Raw genomic sequence first — 23,156 nt, forward strand, 5'->3', positions numbered from 1 at the left:
GCATGCGTGAATGGCTCAAACTCCCTTCACTGAGATCAACATACTGTAGTGTCACGACTCGTCATACCCTCGCACAACCAAGATGTCCCTTCAGGGGTACTTGGGTGCTTCCTTTCCACTTGAAACAAACTCACACTTTTTGTAGCGATAGCTACACTACGCCACCTCTTCGAACCTTCAGCGTGGCACCACTTGAGATCCCTGGCAGCGCCATTGGTCACGTGGGTTGATCACGTGGTGCGGCTGTTGGTCACGTGATGTGGAGCAGCTGCTGCTACCGGCGATGCGGCGCGCAACAGCTGCAATAAACAGCTGTGCGCCTGCGCCGTGTCAAGTGGGATGAAGATGAAGAAGGAACGGCCATCGAAACGGAGCGGCGAAAGACTGGCTTTGCAGTTTGACTGAGCTAGTTCCACTCGGCCAGATGTAGCTATCGCGTAACTCCAGGTTTAATTAGAGTTAAACTACAGCCATTTTTTCCAGACAGAGAAGTGAGTAATTATAAAGGAGGGTCTCGCTTGACGCCATTCGCAAGGGAAGCTAGCAGCAAGCGCGACGTCTGCCATGTTTGTGGTCGCCGCAGGTATGTGCAGATCCTGCAACAGTATGCGATTCTGTGGGTATGCCTGTGACATGAGTGCAGCAGGAAAGAGTGCACACCTAGAAAAGGTTAGGCTTGGTGAAAGCATCTGTCAGTGCCACAAGGGAGACGCTCACGTAGTGAGTGATCTGGGACTGCTGCTGTGGGCTGCATTCACGGATATCAAAAAGTTTATTGTGTACTGCAGAAGTGTTATGGCAGGCAACGAAATTAAAGCTTACAAATTTATAATAGCACAGAATCTTAACCGGCAGGTGAGTCCAAGCTTCCCATCAGTGAAATAGATGAACCCCACTGGGTTTTGCACAGTGTGAAAACAGATATGGCTGAGGTCTCCCGCAAGTAACCGCAGCACTAGAAATGACTTTCGAAATAATGCCTTCTATTGTTAACATGCCAGGTGAAAGAATACAAAACACAAATCAAGATAGGTATCATGTAGTCCTTTATTATGTTTACAAAATACATGTCTCACTAAAACTGGTGGCACGCGGTTAGTAAACGCCCCTACAAAGCAGAAGTTAAAAACAAGAACAGTCTCCTTAGTAAACACTCTTTTTGACAAGCGACAAATGCAGCATGGTACATAAGATATCGAACAAATCCAGCCACACAAAGCACTATGCGAAGACCGACGGCTGCGCAACTCACAAAAATAACAAAATACTGCAACATGAGCTGTGCAGGTGGACAAGAACTGCTAGATATAAGCTGAAATCCCGTGACACAAGCTCAACCACATTGGAGATTACAGATGAGCAGCGTAGATCGCTGATGTCAAACTCACAAATAAACTAGCAAACATACAAAAATTAAACAGAAGTATTCTGGAGGCACCTTGCAATTTCTTAGTCCTTCCTAGAAAAGCCTTCACACTACAAGCACTAGCCCATCAATGCATCTGCAATGTGGCACTGCGAGTAATCTTAAGAGGCTGCCCACAACCTGGCTGAAATCTACAACCAAGTTCACCTTCAGCATAGCAGAAAAAAAAAGGCCAGGTTGTTTCACTGTCATAGCACGGGGTGCTTGGCACACGGTAGACTTGACTTACGAAAACTCAAGTGCAAATCAGGACAGGACGACGAGATGTGCTTAAGCAGAGTCCTACATGGCAGCTGCCTACCAGTTCTGTTGACAAGAACATGTGCTAACACTGCTAATTATGTCCTGCTTAATTCAGCATGAAGTTAGCTTCGCTAAAAGTCAAAATGGGGCTAGCGAGTGTGGCTGTGCCCGCTAAGCTAAACTCTGCAGAAGGCACTGAAAAAGGCCAATGGCAATGCGTCCATGCTTGCCTTTGGTGCAGGATGTGTCTATGTTGGCATGAGTGAGACAGGGTCACTGGGATATCAAGCTCTGGTTATAGTACATGACAAAGTCTGCCTGCACTTTGCCCAAATGTTTTCACACTCGAAGGATCAAGGACAACCAAGAAAATTAAGCACAAACTGTGACAACATCCTAATACTTGCTTCATGCCATGCTGTTGCACTTTGTCGCAATCGGTGCAGACAAGGTTGTTCACATATGAAAACACAGCAATGCAATCTACAGAGTTCAAACTTCCTCAGACTGGCTTAGCCTTCCAAGTTACTGTGAACTTCAGAGCATGGATAAAAAAAGGTAGCACATGAGTGTTCACTGGCTTGCTTGTGGCAAAATGGTTTGCTTGTGCTAACAGCTTGAAGAAACAACCTTCAAGTTGATCTAGAAGCATACCCTTCAGACACATTCACATTTTGTGCACTGAATGATCTTCCAGCTTTCCTTTTGTCACCATGCAGTAGCTTGTGCACTGCTGCTGTGAGTGCTTTGCCTCAACAGCGAATACAGGTCTCAGCTGCCTCAGATACTAGGTGCAAGAAGATGGGGCGACAGAATCCCATCTTGTTTGTCAGTGTGTCTAGAGCACCTCCATCTGACACCAGCAAGCAAATGTTGAGAGGCCACCAGCCATGTCTCATCCATGTGCTAGTTAGTCCTTTCGTCATCTGCCCTGCTGCACCACGATTATTTTCAAAAGAAGCAACATGCGAGATGATTTGTAGAAGTCTTCACAGCCTGCCTTCTCAACAGGCAAGCATTGTTCTGAACCTGCTCTGCTAGGTCTGAGAAACAAAGCAGGCAAGTCATGATCTTTTTTTAGTGACAAGGTCATCCCAGCATGTTCAAAAACTGGGTTCAGGTCAGAGCACACAGGTAAAAATACCCTTGTTCATTCTGTTCTTGAATGATTTCTTATTGAGGAAGCATGAAGCAAACAAGAAAGCAGAGGAGCATATCTAGATTGCATTGATAAATGAAAGTCGTGCCAAGATGTCAGCAAAAGCAGACATGAGTGCACAATATTCTTAATACAACCATTCAAAAGCTTGTGGCAAAGGCACTGAAAGAACCACAGAAGGGCACTCCAGTATTCAGGCCCTGTTTATGATAATGGGTGAAAAAAGCTGCCATTACACTAAAAGCCATTTCATTAAAAGCTGCCAGAAAACAGAGAAAATGCAAATGAGTTCAGTGCCAAAGGGCCAGATTATATTAGGACAGATTGTACACCAATTTCAATGGATGCTTTCTTTTCGCAACATAGAAAGCACCACCAATGTTCGTCTATCCCTGTACATCCTAAAATAATTGCTGCAATATAAATATGCTATAGATAAGGCACTAGTCATTTCATCTATTATATTTGTCACATCTACACAGAAAGAGTTTTCTGCTCACCACAAATAAAAGTGGTTTTCATCTTCTTCACGTGGCACTGAGGAAAGCTGCACTTGTTTTTTTTTTCAGTTTTCCATTAACGTGCTTCAGAATATGAATTAAGGCGACTGGAATTGTGCTTCAAGGCAACAGGATACTAAAGATCATGAGTCACTTCCCTGCTTACTATGCAAAATGCTTAGATACTGAAAGTGAAGAGAGGATATTTTCTGATTTAAAGGCCTTGACAGTAGTATTGCGTCAGTGAGATGGCTGCATGCTCCTGCTCACTATTGTAAATGACACACACAAATGACAGTGAAAACATTATGAAGATATTAGAATGATTGAGCACAGTAAGGTTTGTGCCTCAGATCAAATGTTAGTGCCATGTCTTGTATGGTTCACAGAAACCAAAGTTTCAAGTAATTCTGTTCCAGATGCAAACACCAAATATTATCGAGTTTCGACATGGTAACATGCACAAATGTGGAGCTGCTAAGAAACAGGACAAGTTATTTTTGGTCCTGTTTAGAGCATGTAAGGCTTTTTTGTACCATACAGCATCTGGATTCATCGATTTCGACATACCTCCGCTGCGTCTAGTACAAACCCACAATGCACAATGTGAAAAAGTTCTCATGAAGTTGTATATACCCAGTGCTAGCAAACCATGTGCACTGATAGAGCAATAACAGTGCTAAGGCATGGCAAATAAAAACACAGCTGAACAATAAAGGAAACGATAGAAAAATCACAATGGCGTTTCACATCATTCACTGCTGCTGCTCCACCACTCCTTGAGTAAGCCGCACTTCAAAGTCAGACTGCTCTCCTAAAATCAGTCTATACCTACAAAAGTCACTCAAAACACATACACAACATCATCTTGAAGACATCCCAGCGCTGAAATTTCACTCGGGGTACTGCAACATCAACTAAAGTATACCTTGCGCCACATGGGGTGCACACAAAAAAGATATAGGTATTTATACATATATATGCATACCAGAATAAATCACGCGCTCTGTTTCCTTTTTTTTTCTTTTACGACTTGGCGACATCAGTGCTCTGGATCCTTTGTTCCCATTGGGCGATGAGGGCGCTGCGGCGCCGGGGCACGTTGGACGCCTGCGGCAAAGCGCAACAGAAAATTTATCAGTTTACACGCATCGGCACTGCCCTCCACATTGCAAATAACAGCCAAATTTCCATTGTCAGTAGCACATCGCATCCTGGCCCGCGAGTCCAACTAACTACCCAAGGAGCACAGATAATCGGCCCAATATTGGAAATTAATGGCTTTAATATGGTCCTTTACAGGAGTATACCAGTGCCTCCTACCTCCACAGCACAGCTAATCAGCCCAATACCAGAAATTGGTGGTTTTAATTTGGTCCTTTATTGATGGTTACAATTTGGTCCTTTATAGGACCGGCCTTTGCCAACATAATTTCAATATTGGGCCGGTTAGCTGTGTTGTTGGGGTAGGAGGCGCTGTCATTAGTTCACAGGTCATTCCTCGGAGCACCGCGCATTGGTGGAACCTTACCTACAGTCTTTGCAGGTGGTAATGCAACATTTCTTGGCGGGCTCTAAACACAGTCACCTAAAGCGGAAATACGATCGCCGCTACTGCTAACGCCATCTAAAACGAGCAATGTAGAGGCTATATGACGTCTTCTCCTATAGATGCCCACAAACTATCAACTAAAAAAGCCTCCTGAACTGCCTGTCTTACAGATCCATCTTCTAGTCTTTTGGTCTCGCCTGGTCGCGCACGGTGTTTCAAGATGAACTGCCTGTACAGCTGTAAGATTGGTTTATGGTTTATGGGCGTTTAGCGCCCCAAAGCGACTCAGGCTATGAGAGACGCCGTAGTGAAGGGCTCCGGAAATTTCTACCACCTGGGGTTCTTAAACGCGCACTGACATCGCACAGTACACGGGCCTCTAGAATTTCGTCTCCATCGAAATTCAACCGCCGCGGCCGGGATCGAACCCGCGTCTTTCGGGCCAGAATAACTGCACAAAACAAGCTCATATCCATGGGACAGCTAGACGCCTACTTCTTCCACAGGAAGTTTTTGGCGCCATTAACCTTCCAAAGTCACGCCCTGGGGTTTTCCCGAGGCTCAATAAAACCGGCCAGGTTGCGCGAAAGCAACACGTGTAAGCATATCGTGTAGGACAGACAACGGTTGCCGCCGGGCTCGTGTCACTTCGGAGCGGGGAGCCTCAGGCTTTGCAAAAGACGCGAGGGTACGATCAGCCTCTGCTATTCGTGCAGGGAATAATGCACTCGCGCGCGTGCGCTTTGCGATTAGAGATCGATCCGCGGCGCATTGCCCGTCGCACGGGCGTCACCGTCAAGGCACAGCCCTCAAGGACAGCCGGGCTTAGAAGCGCAAGGACGCCACAGATCTTCTGCACCGATTGTGCGCCAAGGACGCGAACAAAGCAATGGGACGGGCGAACGCAGAGCGCGGACAAAGCGACAGTGTATGTTGAACAGCGCTGAACACTTCGCCTTATTTTGCAAAACGCCAGAGCATAAATACACTGCATTCCAGAAAACACGTTAGGAATGACAGAGGAAGAATGTAGCTGGAGGCAATATTATTACTACCAGAAGTTTTCGGCTTTCTGCAAGTGCTTAAATTCTGTTGACATTTAAGTTTACAAAGCCATGATAACTTGCGATGGAATCGTCTGCACAAGCTGCTACTACTACGCGCCGATTCTACAAAAGGCTTAGCGGGTTGTGGAAGAGTATGTCACTGTTCGAAATGTTTCCTGCTTTTACCTCGCTATCGGTAGTGCCGCGAATGCCACGCATTGATAGATAGCCAGTGCTCTTTTGTGCCCTCTGGCAGTGCTTGAATCTCGCCAGTCGAAAAACACAACAGGAATGTTTCTGTTGTCAGAACAATTTTCTGTACTGTTCTTAACTAAAAACTTGTAGTAACAACAAAATGTTGTTCATTTACTACAGGAAAGTGAACTACAGATAACAAAATGTACTTCAGAAGTAACTATACTACTACAAAAAAATCCTACAAAACAATAGAAAAATCTGTCGTTATGAAAGAACTCAAAACAATCTGTTGTATTTCTACACAGTTCTGCCGTCTTTTTTTGTAGCGATAGCTACATTACGATAGAATTTCGAGCCTTCCACGTGGCGACGCCGTGGTGGTGGCGGCGCTGCCACCCTGTGGCTGCGCCGCCACGCTGTCACATTGTTGGTCACGTGGTGCGGAGCAGCTGCCGGCGGCGCGGCGCCGTGGCTGATCACGTGGTTCGTCACGTGGTCAAGTTCCATGGGGCCAGCTGTAGCTATCGCGTCACTCCGGAATTAACCAGAGCTAAACCACCGCCATCTTTTTTGACAGTTAGCACTGTGGTATGGAAGTATGAACAAGAAATTGCACAATTTGCAAAGGCTATTTATTTTTGACAGTTACGTATACGTACGTTGGCAGCGTCGGGCGACCCGTTGGGGGCGACGGCCTGTTCCGGCAGGCTCGCATTACTGCCCACGCGCTGCAGTGCGGGCCCATCTGTGACGTGCTCCGACTCCAGGGCCGTGCTTCCGTCGAAGAGGCTCAGGTTCGGCTGGGACTGGCCCATTAGTCGAAGACGCTGGCGCCTGGAACAACAACGAAACATTGCAGAGACACGCGCGAAATGATGGGTTCATACGCTCCAGAAATGCATTCCCATCGACTGCCCATATAGTCCTGTATCTATAGACGCCATCTTGTCCGTCTGCGACTTCCTCTTCTTCTTCAAAGCTCACCCAGATAACATGAATAACCTCTCAGCCTGCCTACGCGGCCGTGCAAGCAGTGCACGTTATATTGCGTCATGTATAAAATCGGTGCTTATAAAGACTGTACCCGATCAAAAAAAAACGACAGAATGGTGCTCACAATACGACAAAATGTTTTGTCGTTTTGTAGTAATGACAGACTTTCTTGCTATACTGTACCAGTTTTATGTAGTACTGGAGTATTCTTTAGTGTTTTTTCTGCAGCTGTGACGCCCCCACAAAGGAAAGCACAATACACAGAAAATTGCTGTTACAAGTTCATGGTTAAAACCAAGAAAAAACCTCTTGTCCCGAGAGAAAACTTTCTGTTGTGTTTTGCGATAGGAATGCGTTTTTGCTGCGAGATTTGCTGTTTTCCATCTGACCTCGGACCTGCTGTTATTAGGTGAGCTCTCTAGCGGATACGCAAAATTGTGTCCGCTGAAATCAGCTAGGCGTGGGCAAGCCCTAGAGCGCATTTTTGCATTAGAAAGAAGAGCTAAGAATACGATACTAGCAACGGCAATGCTTGCGGAAGCTTTCCACCCACGGAATACCCCCGTTTGCGGCAAAAGACTGAAGACGTGTGCAACGTCTTTTTCGGCTCTATGGTGCCACAGTAGGACGAAACGCAATCCAGTGAAAAAGGGTGGAAGAACGTGCGAGAATGACAGGGCAGGCTTAGCAACATGCCCTGTCATTACTTTGGTACCAAGTGCCAGACGTACTTACCACGAGCCGCTGCATCTCCGCAGTGTAACAACTGAACCGAGGAATTGATACTATCAATGTTAGAACCGCAGTAAGCACATGCAAGGCAGAGCTCAAACGCTTGGTTGCTGAGCTTTATTTTCTGTTTTGTTTTCGGCTAATCTCATCCGAAGCACATTGCATGGCAAAGCGGCACGGTATGCGAAAATAAAAGAAATACAGCCACTGAGCTTACTGCGGTCTTCAGCAAGACGACGTGCAAGTACGAACGAAAAGTTCTGAGACAGCGAGTCAAATCTGATAACGATTACCTGCGTTGCCTAGTGCATCTTTTTTCGCGCCAAGCAAAGTCGCCATATAGTGGCTCTTCCCCCGGCAGCACGGCTAATCGGCTCAATATTGGGCATATATTGGCAAATGCCGGTCATACATAGGACCAGAGTGAAACCATCTATATCCGATATTGGTACGATTACCTGTTCTGCTTGAGGAAGGGCATTTCTGCTCAAAGTGTCAGTTCTGTTTAGCTTTATTTTGACCATCTTCAATGTTGACGGACTTTGATGGTGAAGAAAGATGGGTCGGTGAGAGACCACAGTGACAGCAACAATACTAACCTGAGCTCTTCTTCACGTTCCTTCATGGCGCGCATCTCCTCCTGGATCTTGGTCTCAGCCGTGACCAGGCCCTTGCGGACTGCGTCACTGGCGCCCTTCTGCAGCTGAGGAGGCTTCAACTCCCTATACTCGAAGACAACCTTGTCCACGCCCCCGGAGCCATTCTGCGGCGGACTGGTGAAGGCGAGCTCTTTTCCTCGGCTAGCCAGGAACTTCTGCATGCTCACCCCGCGGCCGTTGGGTACGGGAGCGTTCACGGGCGACGCCTTCATTCCCGCGTGGCCATTGGCCACGTGACCGTTGGTTGCCTTGGCAACCGCCGTGGCTACCCCGGAAGTATTCGCCGCCGTCGTCGGAGAGGACACCCGAGCGGGACTAACGGCGGCCGGCGTCTTCTCGAATATCTCGACGTTGGGAAGCGACGACTCGTACGGGGACACTCTCCTGGGGCCAGGCGTGTGCGGCGACGGAGCCACGACGGCCTGGACAGACGCCGCCTCGTTCCCTATCCTGGTCACCTTGGAGTCGGTCCTCTCCTGGGAGATGGTCTGGATGTGGCCAGACTCTCTGAGAGCCATCTCGCGCTGAGTCTGCTCTTCGATCTCCTGCTGGATGCGGGAGGTGGCCAGAATCTTCTGCGTGCTTCCGCGCACTCCGTTGCCAACGACAGCGGTGGTGGTGGTGGTGGTGGCCACAACCTTGGCGCCCTTGCAGGTTGCCGAAGCAGGCGACGCCGCCAGCTCACCCTTTTTGACGAACCCTTCTGCCTGGAGCTGTCCCAGCAGTCCCTTCTCCTTCCTGAGCGCCTCTTCCCGATCTCGCGCAAGCCTGATCTCGCGCTCGATGGGGGACTCGCCACCGTGCGAGACGAAGGTCGGTGACGGCGAGCAGTCTTCGGTGCCGTCGGAGAGGGGCCGCACCGTTATCTTGTCCTTTCTGCGCGGTCCGAAGGGCGTGTGCATAGTCGAGCTGTTCGGGGGAAGCGACTCTACGCTCACGGTCCTCGACAGGCCGCTGCCGGAGGATAATGAGGCGATGGGACTAGTGACGCCGTTGGCGATGGCGCCATCGTCGGTGGTCGTGGTGCTGCTGCTGCTGGCGCTGGCAGCTCTGTGCCCACCGTCAGTGCCCTGCACGTGAAGCGTAGAAATGCTCTAATATCGTTCATGTCAAGCATAAACACAGGGTAAAAGTACGCTAGTGAATTGGTGTAGTGGCAGAGTATGCGTTAGCATCAGTGTTCCCTCCAGACGGAGCAACCGCTGCCGCTGCCGGGTTTATAAAATGCGCGCGGGTGGCGAGACCTACAGTCCGGCAATTCCCCTGTGAAATGTCGTACGCCCGCTCTACTCCCCCGATCCAATCTAGCAATCACAGTGGGACACGCCGTACTCCCTCCCCGATCCACCCTCTCTTGTTCTCGCATCTCCCACTTTCACTCTCAATCCAGCTTCCCAGAAAGTGGAGGTTTTCTCTCTCCACTCTGCCGCCTCCAAACCGAGGCTTCAGAGAGATGGACGAACAGATTTTCTGAACACGAGGGTTCTAATGCTAACGCATCAATATTTGTCCCGCCTCAAGCGGTGATCAGTAGACCGGCTTCTAGTTCAGCATCCATCCTGTCATCTATGACCTTGTTCGCGATGGCTCAGAGGGAGCTGCAAAAGGTGGAATTCTGTACCTGAATGTGGAGGCGTTCCCGGAGTTCCCGCAGTTCCTCCTCACGTTCCTGGAGCTCCCGAATCTCGTCGGCGATCTTCGAGTCAGACGGGCACGTGAAGCGCTTCTCAATGGGAGCCGGGAACGGCGCCGGGCTGGGAACCGAGCTGTGAGGCGACGGCGCCGACGGGATGGACAGCTGCGGAGTGGTCAGTCGCGCAGGCTTGGGCGGCTCGGCCGACGGCGCCTTCTCGCACGGCGGCTTCTCGGGTCCCGAGCTCAGTCTGGCGGCCTCCTGGGCGACCTTCCTTTCGCGCGCGATCATCTCCTCGCGTTCCTTCTGGGCTCGGATCTCACGGGCGACAATGCTGTCTTCGGCACTCTGCTTCAGGTGACGTGTCTCGTGCCTTGGAGACGCGGAGGAGTCGGCAGGCGGCTGCGTGGCGGCCAGAGTTTGCTCCCGGAAAGGACTGGCCTGCGCAGAAATCGGCATGCAAAAATTTCCTTTCACGTTCAGCCTCCAAGCGAAGAAGCTGCGAAAAATCTCATAGGCACACCTAAATCCATTATGCGTTAGTCATGCGATTGCATTAGTAGGTTTTCTTGCCTTTACCGGAAGTGGGAGGCATGTAGTTGCCAGAGACTACAGAACATAGGCAATGTCTTAAAACAGCTTGTCTTACGTTCGGTGAGGCCAGTGCTTACGAAGTTAACTTACACAATGTCTAGCCGTTTTTTGGTGGCAGATCATGTAAGAGCAAATGGTCAGCGCTTCACTATATAACAGACATGACAAACTCGACATCGGTGAGACCGTTGCTCCCTTGATAAGCATAAAGGTAGCAATATATGACATGCGAAAGGGAAAAACTTACAGGCGCCGACTCTTCGGCAAGCTCATGACGTGAATGGTCCTCGGCGGACAAGGACTCCTGTTCCGCTTCTTGTTCACCAGCAAAAGCTTCATCTTGCGAGGACGTCGTTGCCGTGAGGATGGATGATGCAGTGTCGTCCGCATCGCCCTGGCAATCCTCGAAGACCTCTTGTTCCGGCACCGACTCGGTCGCCACGACGGAGCAGCGCGCCGTGTCCTCGGACTCCACAAACTGGACATCATCCACTCTTGTGAACTCAGACTCCACTTGCACGAGTCGAGCAGACTCTAGGCCCGTGGCTAGCACCGTCGGCTCGACGGTGCATCGAGGTACCTCGGACGGCGTGTCACCCGGAGTCGCCGAGACGTCATTCTTCTTGACGGGCAAGACGACAGGCTCGACCAGGGGTTCGACTATGGCTTCGGCTTTGGAAATGACTTTGGTCGCCGCCTCAATCGTGGCTGTGGGCTCGTCTTTGCACGTCTCTTCGGCGGCCGGCTCCGGAGAACCTTCCGAGGCTTGTTCGTCGTTGGACTGGTCCGAATCGACGGGAGTGGACTCCTGGACGACCACGAACGGTATGTCGGCGTGGGACTCCGGCGACGAAGCCTCGGCCATGGCGGCGTCGCATTCAGGGTCGGACAGAGTTGTGCCGTTAGAGCCGCAATCGCCGATGTTGGACGGGGGAGGAGACAGTTCGGCGGATACTTCGCTGGACAGCGAAGAGTCGTCGTAAAGAACTGTCGCGCCGCCGTTCTCAGTCGTGGCAGTCTGCGAGATGACATAGTTAAAACAGGTCAGAAGTGAAAGGCTTTCTTTTTCAGTGCACATGGGTCATACCTCCTTCATATATGTGTCACAGCGAGCCCCTCATTTCCCTCCCCTTGTTCGATTATCCCTCTCAAGAGATTTTTTTTCCAACGTACACCAGCTACCAACACGAACGCAACAACGAAAGTTCATCATCTTTACGAGTAACAGCAAAGAGAGTGAATTTTGCACGAACAACCAAAAAAGCGGAATTTCCCGTCTGAATATCACCCGAACAAGTCCAAGACCGCACAATTACGGGGTAAAGCGCGCTTGCTGCTAATAAAATCGCGCCTCATGAGTTAACTAAAGTACTCTCATCACGATTGATCACCCGTTCAGATCTACAGCATAGGTAAGTTAAAACAGTTAATAAGCAAACTGCGAATGGAGCTGAGCTGCGCACTGTAAGGGTTTTAGTTTAGTTTAGTTCATGGCGGTTTAACGTCTAAAAGCTACTCAGGCTATGAGGGACGCTGTAGTGAAGCCCTCCGGAAATATCGCCCACCTGGGGTTCTTTAACGTGCACTGACATCGCACAGCACGCGGGCCTCTAGAATTTCGCCTCCATCGAAATTCGACCGTCGCGGCCGGGATCGAACCCGCGTCTTTCGGGCCAGCAGCCGAGCGCCATAACCACTGAGCCACCGTGGCGGCCCGCGCATTATAAGAATCATAGAAAAGCAGCGATAGAGGGCGCACAACTTTCAGCGTTCCCGACACTGACCTGGGCGGGAGGCGATACGACGACGTCCGGCTTCTGGTCTTGCACGGGTATCACCTCCTCGTAGATGTTGTCCTCGGGCACCTCGGTGTAGACCGGCTCGCCGGCTTCGGTGTGGTGCTCGGCGGTCTTTGGCGCGTGGCCGTTGACCGCGGCCTTGCCCGTCGCCGGCTCGTCTTCGCGGTGGTGTCCGTTGGTGGTCTCCTCGGCCTTGTGGCCGTTGGCCGCCATCTGGCTCTTCTCGGTGTTCAGGGAGTTGAGGATGCGCTCGGACTGGCTCGCGGCTACGGCGGCTGCAGCGCCCTTCTTCGGTTCCGGCAGCACCACGGGACTGTCGTCGAAGCCGACCAGCTGCTGGTCATCCTGGTCGGCCATGTTGGCGCCGCGCTTCTGCCGAAGGTCCAGCCTCACAGCGCTGGGCCCCGAATCTGCGCAAAGAATTGTGAAGAGAAAAGAAAGAGGTTACTCTTACAAGCAGGGGAGAGATGGATAACCCTCATAAAATGGTCTATAGAGAGTCTATAGACTTCTTACCTACTCATATCATCTGTATAGCATATAGACTGTTCTCTAGGATTTGTCTATAGACAGCCTATAAACTTTATAGACAGAGGTCTATGGACAGTCTATAGACTGTCTAAAAAGTTTTTGTGACGGAAAGAAGACTTCAATGACAGGAAAGGTGGAGAGGTTGGTCGGAGGCATGCGCCTCTGGCCTGCTACTCCACGCCATGTCAAAGGTGAAGGACATCATCGACACCATTCCCATCGTAACGTCACTGTGACAACATCACCTCCCGAATAGTTACCACAGCGCGTAACATGTGCAGTCCGACAGACGAGAGTGCATGGTCCAAAAAATTCTAAGATTATAGCCGTTGTTTCCCGGCGGTCTTCGGAAGAAAGGACAAAAGCCTGGCCTTCGCCACTTGAGTATAATACAAGTGGTTGCCAATCATGATGCAGCAAAATAAAAATGAATTCCCAATCATATACGCCCGGGGAACCATGGGCAAATATGGACACGAAGCATTACGAATGACGACATCCAGAAGATTGGGATACGGCTGCAAAAGTGCCGAGATCGACATAACAGCACGGCCAGAGATGGACAAGGACAGTAAGTGTTCCAGTATTTGGCACTTGGTATCGCAGCGGTGACCTTAATGGTTCGAGCATCCGTCTAGCATGCGGGAGGTATGAGGTTCGATCTTCAGTGCCACCGGGTACCCACAAGTGATACGAAGGGCAGAAACGTTTCCCTCCGTCATGAAATGCTAGTGAATTGGTCTTTCAGTAGACGAAAATACCTTCCTTGTGCCATGACGTGCTTTGGCCAAAGCTGCCCTTGCCATTTAAAATCTATCATGATTGTCGTGATCATCATGACCATCATTCTTTAGCACTGTGGGACAGTCTGTACTTTGCACTCAGTATACTTCATACTATCACACAGACCCAACTATATGTCGAAAGGTTCTGAATGGTCATGCGAACGTCACCATACTACATAAAAGTAAACCGGTTTCTGCATAAAAGGGCACGAAACGAGATAGCATATAACACGATTTGACAAGATACAGCAAGACTAACGTAGCTGCGGGTTACGTAGCACAAGTATAGCGTGATGGCAATGATTATTTAAACAGAATGGAACGACGCGTGGGCGCGTTAACAACGCTGGACGAAACTCCACGCTAAGCCCGCATAGCGCGCAAAACGCGACGCGCGGCCCTGCATACGACTCGGTGAAAGAAAAAAAAGTGGGAAAACTAAGAAGGCACGATCACGTCACTCACGACGCAGCTCGATGTGTTATAGCTTCGCGCTCACATCACCGCTTGTATAATACTCGAAAGCGCGACGAGCTTCGGGCGTAACAACGGCGCAACCACGATGTGCCTCTGTGTGAGCGAACAACAATCACACTCGTACGAAGCGCGCCTCCGAGGCGTTCTTACACGCGCCCCGAGCGTTCCGCGGCGAGAGGCGGAAGCCATCAGCCAAGTGGGGCGAAGCACAGGAGTTGCACAGGGTGCACGCGTGCGTCTCGCCGACGGTGGACACGAAGCGCGATTCACGCCGGCCCACTTTACTACTGCGTAGGAACAAAGAGACGCCTCAGTAGTGCGAGCACCGAAGCGGGGCAGGACGCAGCGCAGCACGTAGAACTCCACGCACGCTCGGTCCCTGCCTTTAGTGTAGTGTAGTGTAGTGCAATGTAGTGTAGTGTAGTCCAATGTAGTGCAGTCAGTCTAGTGTAGTCCAGAGTAGCGTAGTGCAGTTATTACGTACATTGTAGCGTAGTCAGTGTAATGTAGTATAGTCAGTGTAGTCGTAGTGTAGTGTAGTGTAGTGTAGTGCGGCGTTGTGTAGTCAGTGTAGTGCAGTGTACTGTAGTCAAATCTAATGCAGTCAGTGTAGTGTAGTCCAGTGTAGTGTAGTGCAGTTATTACGTACAATGTAGTGTAGTCGGTGTAATTTAGTATAGTCAGTGCAGACAGTGTAGTCATTGTAGTGTAGCGTAGTGTAGCGCAGCGTAGTGTAGTGCAGTGCAGCTTAGTGTAGCCAGTGTAGTGCAGTGTACTGTAGTCCAATCTAATGCAGTCAGTGTAGTGTAGTACAGTGTAGTGTAGTGCAGTTATTACGTACAATGTAGTGTAGTCTGTGTAATGTAGTATAGTCAGTGTAGAACGTGTAGTCATTGTAGTGCAGTGTACTGTAGCGCAGCGTAGTGTAGTGTATTGCAACGTAGTGTAGTCCGTGTAGTGCAGTGTAGTGTCGTCCAATCTAATGCAGTCAGTGTAGTGTAGTCCAGTGTAGCGTAGCGCAGTTTAGTACGTACAATGTAGTGTAGTCAGTGTAATATAGTATGGTCAGTGTAGTCAGTGCAGTGTAGTGCAGTGTAGTTTAGTGTATTAATGCGAGAGCAATAAAAGCCTCATCGGAGGACATAAAAAAATGTGTCGGTCATAAAATTCGTCCATTGGCTCGAGGGAATTGACGCGTCACCAGACTGAGTAGTTCCTATTGGCTGGCCGAAAGTGACGCCACTTTCTGTAAATGCATCAACTGCTTCGAATGCTACCGTATTGCCAACACATAGGGTAATTACGTGACCCCGTGAATTTTTGCTCGTTAGGTTAGTATGTCGGAAGTGCCCGGAAGTTGAGACGTCCGAAGCAACGCGGAAGAGGGATTCGTAATAACTGTTAATTTTTATGGCGCAAAGGAGGCTTTGGCCGAAGAGCGCCATGACACAAGGTGCTTCGCTAGACTCAAGGTGGGGACAGAGAACCACTTCACAAGCATTTCACCTCAGGTAAACCGAGCACCAAATAAGGGGAAAGCTTGTACGCGGTGTATCACCGGTGGGTACCCGGCGGCATTGGGAATCGAATCCCGCACCTCCCGCATAGGAGGCGGATGCCACCCACTGGGCCAGCGCTTAGGGGAATGCGCATTTCTATGCGGCCGACTGCTGCATCATCTTTGTTATCGTCAGCATCATGACCATCCCTACTGGAACCATCATTATCGGCCAGGGTACGCTCATTGCATGACAAAGGCTTCTCCTACCGATCAATTAGCTCTGTCCTGCGCGAGATGCGATCTCTTAGATCCCAGAAAACTTCCCAACGCAGGATGGCACGAGACCAAAATGTCGAATACATGTGACAGTTACTCCCCCCTAATCTATACGGAATTGTGATCTTCTTTATTGGTGAGCTTTTCCAGTTCGGACGCACGAACTACGACAGTGCATAGTGACGTCCGATTCGCTGATATTCCGTAGTGAACGCAGCGAATTTCCTGTTAGTGCGTCCAGCTCCAGTGACGTCATATTCTAAGTAAAAAGGACAAGTGAAACAAGAGGTTCAGGTCGTGTCACTCTCCTCGGCTCACTGCCTCAACTGACGACAGCGAACTTGGAGAGAGGGCAGTTAAGACCACAGATGGCGACGCCATGTAAACAGTGAGGCTGGCATGCTCGAGAACGAGAGTCATCTGAGGTAACCTTGTCGGCGCCGCCCAGCCAGTGCTGAAGGCTCAGGAAATTAACCTGCACAGCATACGCAAATTTCCTATCATCTCATTGTTTGCTTTGGAATTGCCGAAATCTGCTGAAACGTTCTGTGGAGCTTTCCCAGACAGCCACAAGACGGTATACAGTAGCAGATGTCATGAAGTAAGAAAGAAACAAAGAAAAAAAGAAGGAGGAAGGAAGGAAGGAAGGAAGGAAAGAAAGAAAGAAAGAAAGAAAGAAAGAAAGAAAGAAAGAAAGAAAGAAAGAAAGAAAGAAAGAAAGAAAGAAAGAAAGAAAGAAAGAAAGAAAGAAAGAAAGAAAGAAAGGAATATGAGGGTCAAACGCTCAAAAGCTGTTGAAATATACATAGCGTGAACTTTGAACACTGACGTGCCTGTCTCAACGAGAAGGAGTAAATACCCAGAGGTAACATTAGCACTCCCCCCTCAGCGCGTCTCATAGTTAGCCGTGCCAGGCGTGCACTCTCTCCCAGGCGTTCCGTGGTCACGTCCTCGCTTCAGCTTGCCCTGCGCCGTACCCAGCCGGCCTCGGCCATCCCAACTTCCATACACACGGGCGGCCGGAAAAACGGCGGCGGCAGCAGCAGCTCCGTCTGGGGCTTGCGTGGCCAAATGGTGGCACGACACGCACTGGCCGACGCCCAGGGAAAGGATTGTACCGCTTTCCCCTTCACCGCACACTTCACCTTCGTAGACGGCCCCCCAACTGCACAGAGCGCCAGTAAATCACGCACCGTAGCCGGTAGAAGCCACCCTTCCCACAAGGCGTCGCTGGCTGTTCTCCGGTCCGGACGCCAGCAGGGGGCGAGTGTAATCAGTTCGGATGCAGCGGTAGACCGCGTGCACGTTCTAACCACTTCTCGCGGCTACCAGCTGCGTAGCGGAAGATCTCCACTACGTGTCGTTGCCAATCATTCCTGCGGCAGCGGGCCAGACGCAAGAAAAACGACGTAAACAATGAACTCCCAGACTTTCCGGACTCCATCGAGACGTAGAAGCGAAAGAGGCGGTTGTATGTTTTGTACTGTTCGTACCTTCATAGAAACCGCCCTTTTCTCAACGCCTCTCGCTCAGTACCAGACATGAATGGAGGCAAGGCCTCTCAACAGCACAATTCCCCCACGTGGGTTTTGCTAGCTTAGGTCCAATTCCCATTTGGCGGTAGGGAAGAGGTTACAGTATACTGCGGCAACTGCCGCCATTATTTCGTGCAAGTCTCTCATTACCGTCTTCGCGACAAAAATAAAACCGGGAGCCGCCATTGCTTGAGTACACGACCACATGAAACATGTTGCAGCCTGCTCTACTGCAGCACAGCAGAACAGCTACCTCGATGAGAGCATGAGTAAGGTCTCAGGAGAAACTTATCCGCTCTAAAAGGAGCTGTCGGTACGTCTCCGGCCTCGATCTGAAGCTAAAGTCTACGAACTGCAGCGGGAAAAGAAACTCAGCAATTAGTTTGTACACCTGCATCACTACCACTTCGAAGCGTGGTAGTTCAAGTACCCAGTGCACGTATGCCAGACGCCACCCACGCTCTGATGAATGTTCTTGGACCCTGGCGTGACGCAGCATCAGCCCTACACATGCTACGAACGCCTTCTTAACATTTCTTAAGGACCTGGGTCTTGCAGGTACCCTGTGTAAATCATGTGTGCGTATGTGTGCGAGAGGCTGGCGTGAGTGCGTTTCGCTTCATCGTCATCACCCTCATCTGGAGTAGCCTTCCGGGTAGACGATTAACCTCGTCATTCCTCATGCCTACACCTTCTCACCCGTGGGGCAAAGTTCTTAAAATTTCGTTGTTCCTCGTGGAGTAAAGCGAACACTATGCCGCGGTACAGCTGAAGGATTGGTTTATGTTTGGTTTGGTTTATGGGGTTTAACGTCCCAAAGCGGCTCAGGCTATGAGAGACGCCGCAGTGAAGGGCTCCGGAAATTTCGATCCCCTGGGGTTCTTTAACGCGCACTGACATCGCACAGTACAAGGGCCTCTTGAACTTTGCCTTCATCGAAATTCGACTGCCGCGGCCGGGTTCGAACACGCGTCTCTCGGGTCAGCAGCCGAGCGCCAAAATTACTCAGCCACCGCGGCGGCGCCGTACAGCAGAAGCGTCCGCAGCTGAGAGCCCAGTCCTGACCCTACACAACGCTGCCTTTTCTTCACCAAGCGTACCCAGGTTCACACTAGGCTGAAGACTTCCCATGAGCCTCATGCTTCAAAATCTGGAGAGATGACATATCGCACATGAGGAGGCCATCTCACTGTCAAGATACTTGTTGCTCTGAAATGAACCGCTGAAAGCCGCTCGAAAGTCGGTGACACCAGGGGTTAAAGACAGCACCTTATTCATCCGTAAACCCCAGAAAGTGGCTGCGCAAATAGACAGTACTTTGCTCTGATTGATAATGAACTGCTGTGGGCTGAACAGGACGCATGCGCAGGAGCGATAATCATACATTGCTGTCTTAAGTAACCATCTGGAGCCCCCCTCCTTATTGTAGAAGGCACGCGCAACAGACCGCACCACTGGAGGTATGTACCACACGCAGGCTCTATCAAAATCGGAACCGGGCGCTGAGAACGGCCGTCAACGAATTCGTGACTGGTCGCCCCTGCAACGCCACTTCCAATCTCCAGCTCGGGGCGCCGTACGGGACGACGGCTGGCAGAGGCCCATGGTCGGTGCGGGGACCACAGCGACTGCAACTGCCGCGGTGCGGAATGCAAGTCCGCCGTCGAGACTGCAGCGGCAGAGAGACGGGATCCCGCTGCGGCGAGGCTTTCAACACGGTGCGCGCACGCGGCCGGGAAGACGAGGCGGCAGGGGGGGGGGGGGGGGGGGGGGGGGGGGGGGGGGTCGAAGGAACCGGTTCCCTTCCGACGGCAGCGGCGACGATGACCTCTGGCTGGCGAAAGGCAGGGGCGCCCCGCCGGGGAGAGGCCTGCATCGGCGGCCGCCGCGCCCGCCAACGACCGACGTCGTCGCGGCCAGACCCGATGCGTCGGCGGAGATGGCGTGAGGTGAAAGCACGACTCTTTCGCCATCTGCGGTCCGAGGAGAGGGTCGTTCGCTTCTGCAGTGCCCACAGGTTCATTACTGGACTGCCTCGAATTGGCTGTGCATTTACTGTTTCTCGCGGAGAAGCCGTACGACAGACAATGGCCGTCTCGCATGCGGGAGGTCCGGAGTTCGATCCCCAGTGCCACCGGGTACCCAGCGGGTGATACAATTGGTACAAGCTTTCCCCTGGCCTGGTGATCTGCTTCTTTAGGGTGAAATGCTTGGGAAATGGGCCTTTGACCCCACCATGAGTTAAAGGGAAACCCTACGCCATGGCGCTCTTTGACCACAGAAGCCCAAGCGCCATAAAAATTCATCATCACAGGCAATGGTAAGCTGCATGGAAGGAAGGTTCAGAGCCAGGTTATGCGCTGCTACACTCTAAACAAGAAAACGCCTGTAAGGGGGTAAAAAGAAAATAAGCTGTAATCTGGCACCTTTTAAAAGAGTGTGCTAGAGGACATCTTACTCCATTTTTACTCCTTTCTGCTCAGAGTGTATACCACGTCGCATTCCTCAACGTCCCATAACAGATGTCAACAGGCTATGCTTTAGTTCCCAAGGGCGAACCGCAGACTAAGGGAGAATATGGAGAGATGAAGGTTAGCAGCTAGTCTAGGGTGTTGTAATACGTCGAATTCCTCGAGCCTCTTGTATGGCCTTGGCGCACGGAGTTGCTTCGCAGACATCGAACACGCGACTTCAGAGGTCCCGAGTGGTGCTTGTGGAACGACAAAGCCTGCGTTCTCCGGGGATATCTGAGACGTTGCTAATGCCATAGAAAGATTGCACGTCCTGGAAGGACGTACAATCTTAGAGAAGGAAGGTAGAAGGAATGCCTGCTAAGCGCACGTGCCTTATGCCGACTAATCGACCGGGAATCGGCGGAAATGGTAACTATAGGGGTAGGAAATCTCTACAGAAGCTCGGCTCCTATATAGGGTTCTTAGATACCGAAAAAACATATAGATGGCTCAAACGCGCTAATTATCGTTCTACAAGGCATCTCTATACTCGAACTCAAATGCGAGAAGAGAAGCGGATGGCTGCCCGAAAGGAAACAGCAATGATGTCCTAAATGTAACAACTTCTAGCTAATACCTCGCATCCATTCTGGATTTCAAAAATGTCTGTATGAGTGCTCTCGAAGGCAGTTCTCTCAAGTTGTTCAGTCTTATTTCTTCTTTCAATATTTAAATCTTACAGGGTTTTTTTTTTCGCAATTTAACCTAAAGCTAGACAGCGCGGAAGCCCTTATCCGCAGCACAAAAAAATAATCGGGGCGAAGGCTACTGCCTACGGCAAGCAAAGTAGCGCTCCGCCAGCATAGGAATTATACTTTCAATAGGATTGTTCTCGGCAGCGTACTATTCCCTCCGAATTTTCCTGCAGACAGCGGCGGGTATCTCGGCCAACTGTGGAGGTCGGCAGGGCTCACTTTAAGCACATATAAGGTGGAGGAAGTACCGGCAAAGGTCGTTGCAAGGCCAAGAGCGGACAGGTCCATTATACCGTTATCAGACACTATAAAGGCATAAACTTCCTCGAACCCAGTTTAAGCACCGCAGCAGTGCTTCGGGGGTGCACATAACGCCTTCAGATAAGAAACACCGAGTTTCAAGGTACCTACACCAAAATATGAATTTTTTTATGAGGAAGGCAGTGCGAAGCACCTACACGACATAAGGTATACATCACGCTGCAGGTTTCGCTTCCATTGCTTCACGCACGTCCATGCGCATGTCGCTGCAGGTTTCGCTTCCACTGCTTCACGCACGTCCATGCGCATGTCGCTGCAGGTTTCGCTTCCACTGCTTCACGCACGTCCATGCGCATGTCGCTGCAGGTTTCGCTTCCACTGCTTCACGCATGTCCATGCGCATGTCGCTGCAGGTTTCGCTTCCACTGCTTCACGCACGTCCATGCGCATGTCGCTGCAGGTTTCGCTTCCACTGCTTCACGCATGTCCATGCGCATGTCGCTGCAGGTTTCGCTTCCACTGCTTCACGCACGTCCATGCGCATGTCGCTGCAGGTTTCGCTTCCACTGCTTCACGCACGTCCATGCGCATGTCGCTGCAGGTTTCGCTTCCACTGCTTCACGCACGTCCATGCGCATGTCGCTGCAGGTTTCGCTTCCACTGCTTCACGCACGTCCATGCGCATGTCGCTGCAGGTTTCGCTTCCACTGCTTCACGCACGTCCATGCGCATGTCGCTGCAGGTTTCGCTTCCACTGCTTCACGCACGTCCATGCGCATGTCGCTGCAGGTTTCGCTTCCACTGCTTCACGCACGTCCATGCGCATGTCGCTGCAGGTTTCGCTTCCACTGCTTCACGCACGTCCATGCGCATGTCGCTGCAGGTTTCGCTTCCACTGCTTCACGCACGTCCATGCGCATGTCGCTGCAGGTTTCGCTTCCACTGCTTCACGCACGTCCATGCGCATGTCGCTGCAGGTTTCGCTTCCACTGCTTCACGCACGTCCATGCGCATGTCGCTGCAGGTTTCGCTTCCACTGCTTCACGCACGTCCATGCGCATGTCGCTGCAGGTTTCGCTTCCACTGCTTCACGCACGTCCATGCGCATGTCGCTGCAGGTTTCGCTTCCACTGCTTCACGCACGTCCATGCGCATGTCGCTGCAGGTTTCGCTTCCACTGCTTCACGCACGTCCATGCGCATGTCGCTGCAGGTTTCGCTTCCACTGCTTCACGCACGTCCATGCGCATGTCGCTGCAGGTTTCGCTTCCACTGCTTCACGCACGTCCATGCGCATGTCGCTGCAGGTTTCGCTTCCACTGCTTCACGCATGTCCATGCGCATGTCGCTGCAGGTTTCGCTTCCACTGCTTCACGCACGTCCATGCGCATGTCGCTGCAGGTTTCGCTTCCACTGCTTCACGCATGTCCATGCGCATGTCGCTGCAGGTTTCGCTTCCACTGCTTCACGCACGTCCATGCGCATGTCGCTATCTCTTCTCACACACTTGTTATCTGATGTCCATTCACCTCGTTTTGCTTCCGCCAGCTTATTTTTTGATCATATAGTTCAGCATTTATCTGAACTAACAAACAACAAAGCGCTTCCAGAGGGCTAGCGTCAGCTCCTTAATTCTTTGGAGTTTAAAAATGGTACTGTCCGATCGTTAAGAGATCGGAAGCGGGCAGAGTGGGTGAGGGAACAAACACGGGTTAATGACATCCTAGTCGAAATCAAGAGAAAGAAATGGGCTTGGGCAGGGCATGTAATGCGAAGGCAAGATAACCGTTGGTCTTTAAGGGTAACGGAGTGGGTTCCAAGAGAAAGTAAGCGTAGCAGGGGGCGGCAGAAGGTTGGATGGGCGGATGAGATTAAGAAGTTTGCAGGCAAAGGGTGGATGCAGCTGGCAAAGGATAGGGTTAATTGGAGAGACATGGGAGAGGCCTTTGCCCTGCAGTGGGTGTAGTAGGGCTGATGATGATGATGATGATGATGACTGTCTTTACGCTTATTTTAACGAAACAAAAAACTCGGAGGCAACTAACGCCA

General features: G+C 50.9%; 1 protein-coding gene across 5 annotated transcripts in view; it reads right to left on the reverse strand.

Annotated features, from left to right (window-relative positions):
- Positions 1–1,028: 1,028 nt before the first annotated feature.
- The window catches only part of LOC144110526 (uncharacterized), a 286,270-nt gene continuing 264,142 nt past the window's right edge, over positions 1,029–23,156 (reverse strand). For all 5 annotated transcript variants that reach the window (XM_077643514.1, XM_077643515.1, XM_077643519.1 and 2 more), the window contains 6 exons: positions 12,520–12,944; positions 10,983–11,753; positions 10,130–10,582; positions 8,449–9,578; positions 6,784–6,958; positions 1,029–4,438 (listed from right to left, as the gene is read on the reverse strand). In XM_077643514.1, the coding sequence (XP_077499640.1) occupies positions 4,355–4,438; positions 6,784–6,958; positions 8,449–9,578; positions 10,130–10,582; positions 10,983–11,753; positions 12,520–12,944 (3,038 nt within the window). In that variant the 3' untranslated portion in view covers positions 1,029–4,354. The remainder of the gene's footprint in view (positions 4,439–6,783; positions 6,959–8,448; positions 9,579–10,129; positions 10,583–10,982; positions 11,754–12,519; positions 12,945–23,156) is intronic.

Source organism: Amblyomma americanum, chromosome 11 (genome assembly GCF_052857255.1).
Source record: "Amblyomma americanum isolate KBUSLIRL-KWMA chromosome 11, ASM5285725v1, whole genome shotgun sequence".
NCBI classification, from domain to species: domain Eukaryota; kingdom Metazoa; phylum Arthropoda; class Arachnida; order Ixodida; family Ixodidae; genus Amblyomma; species Amblyomma americanum.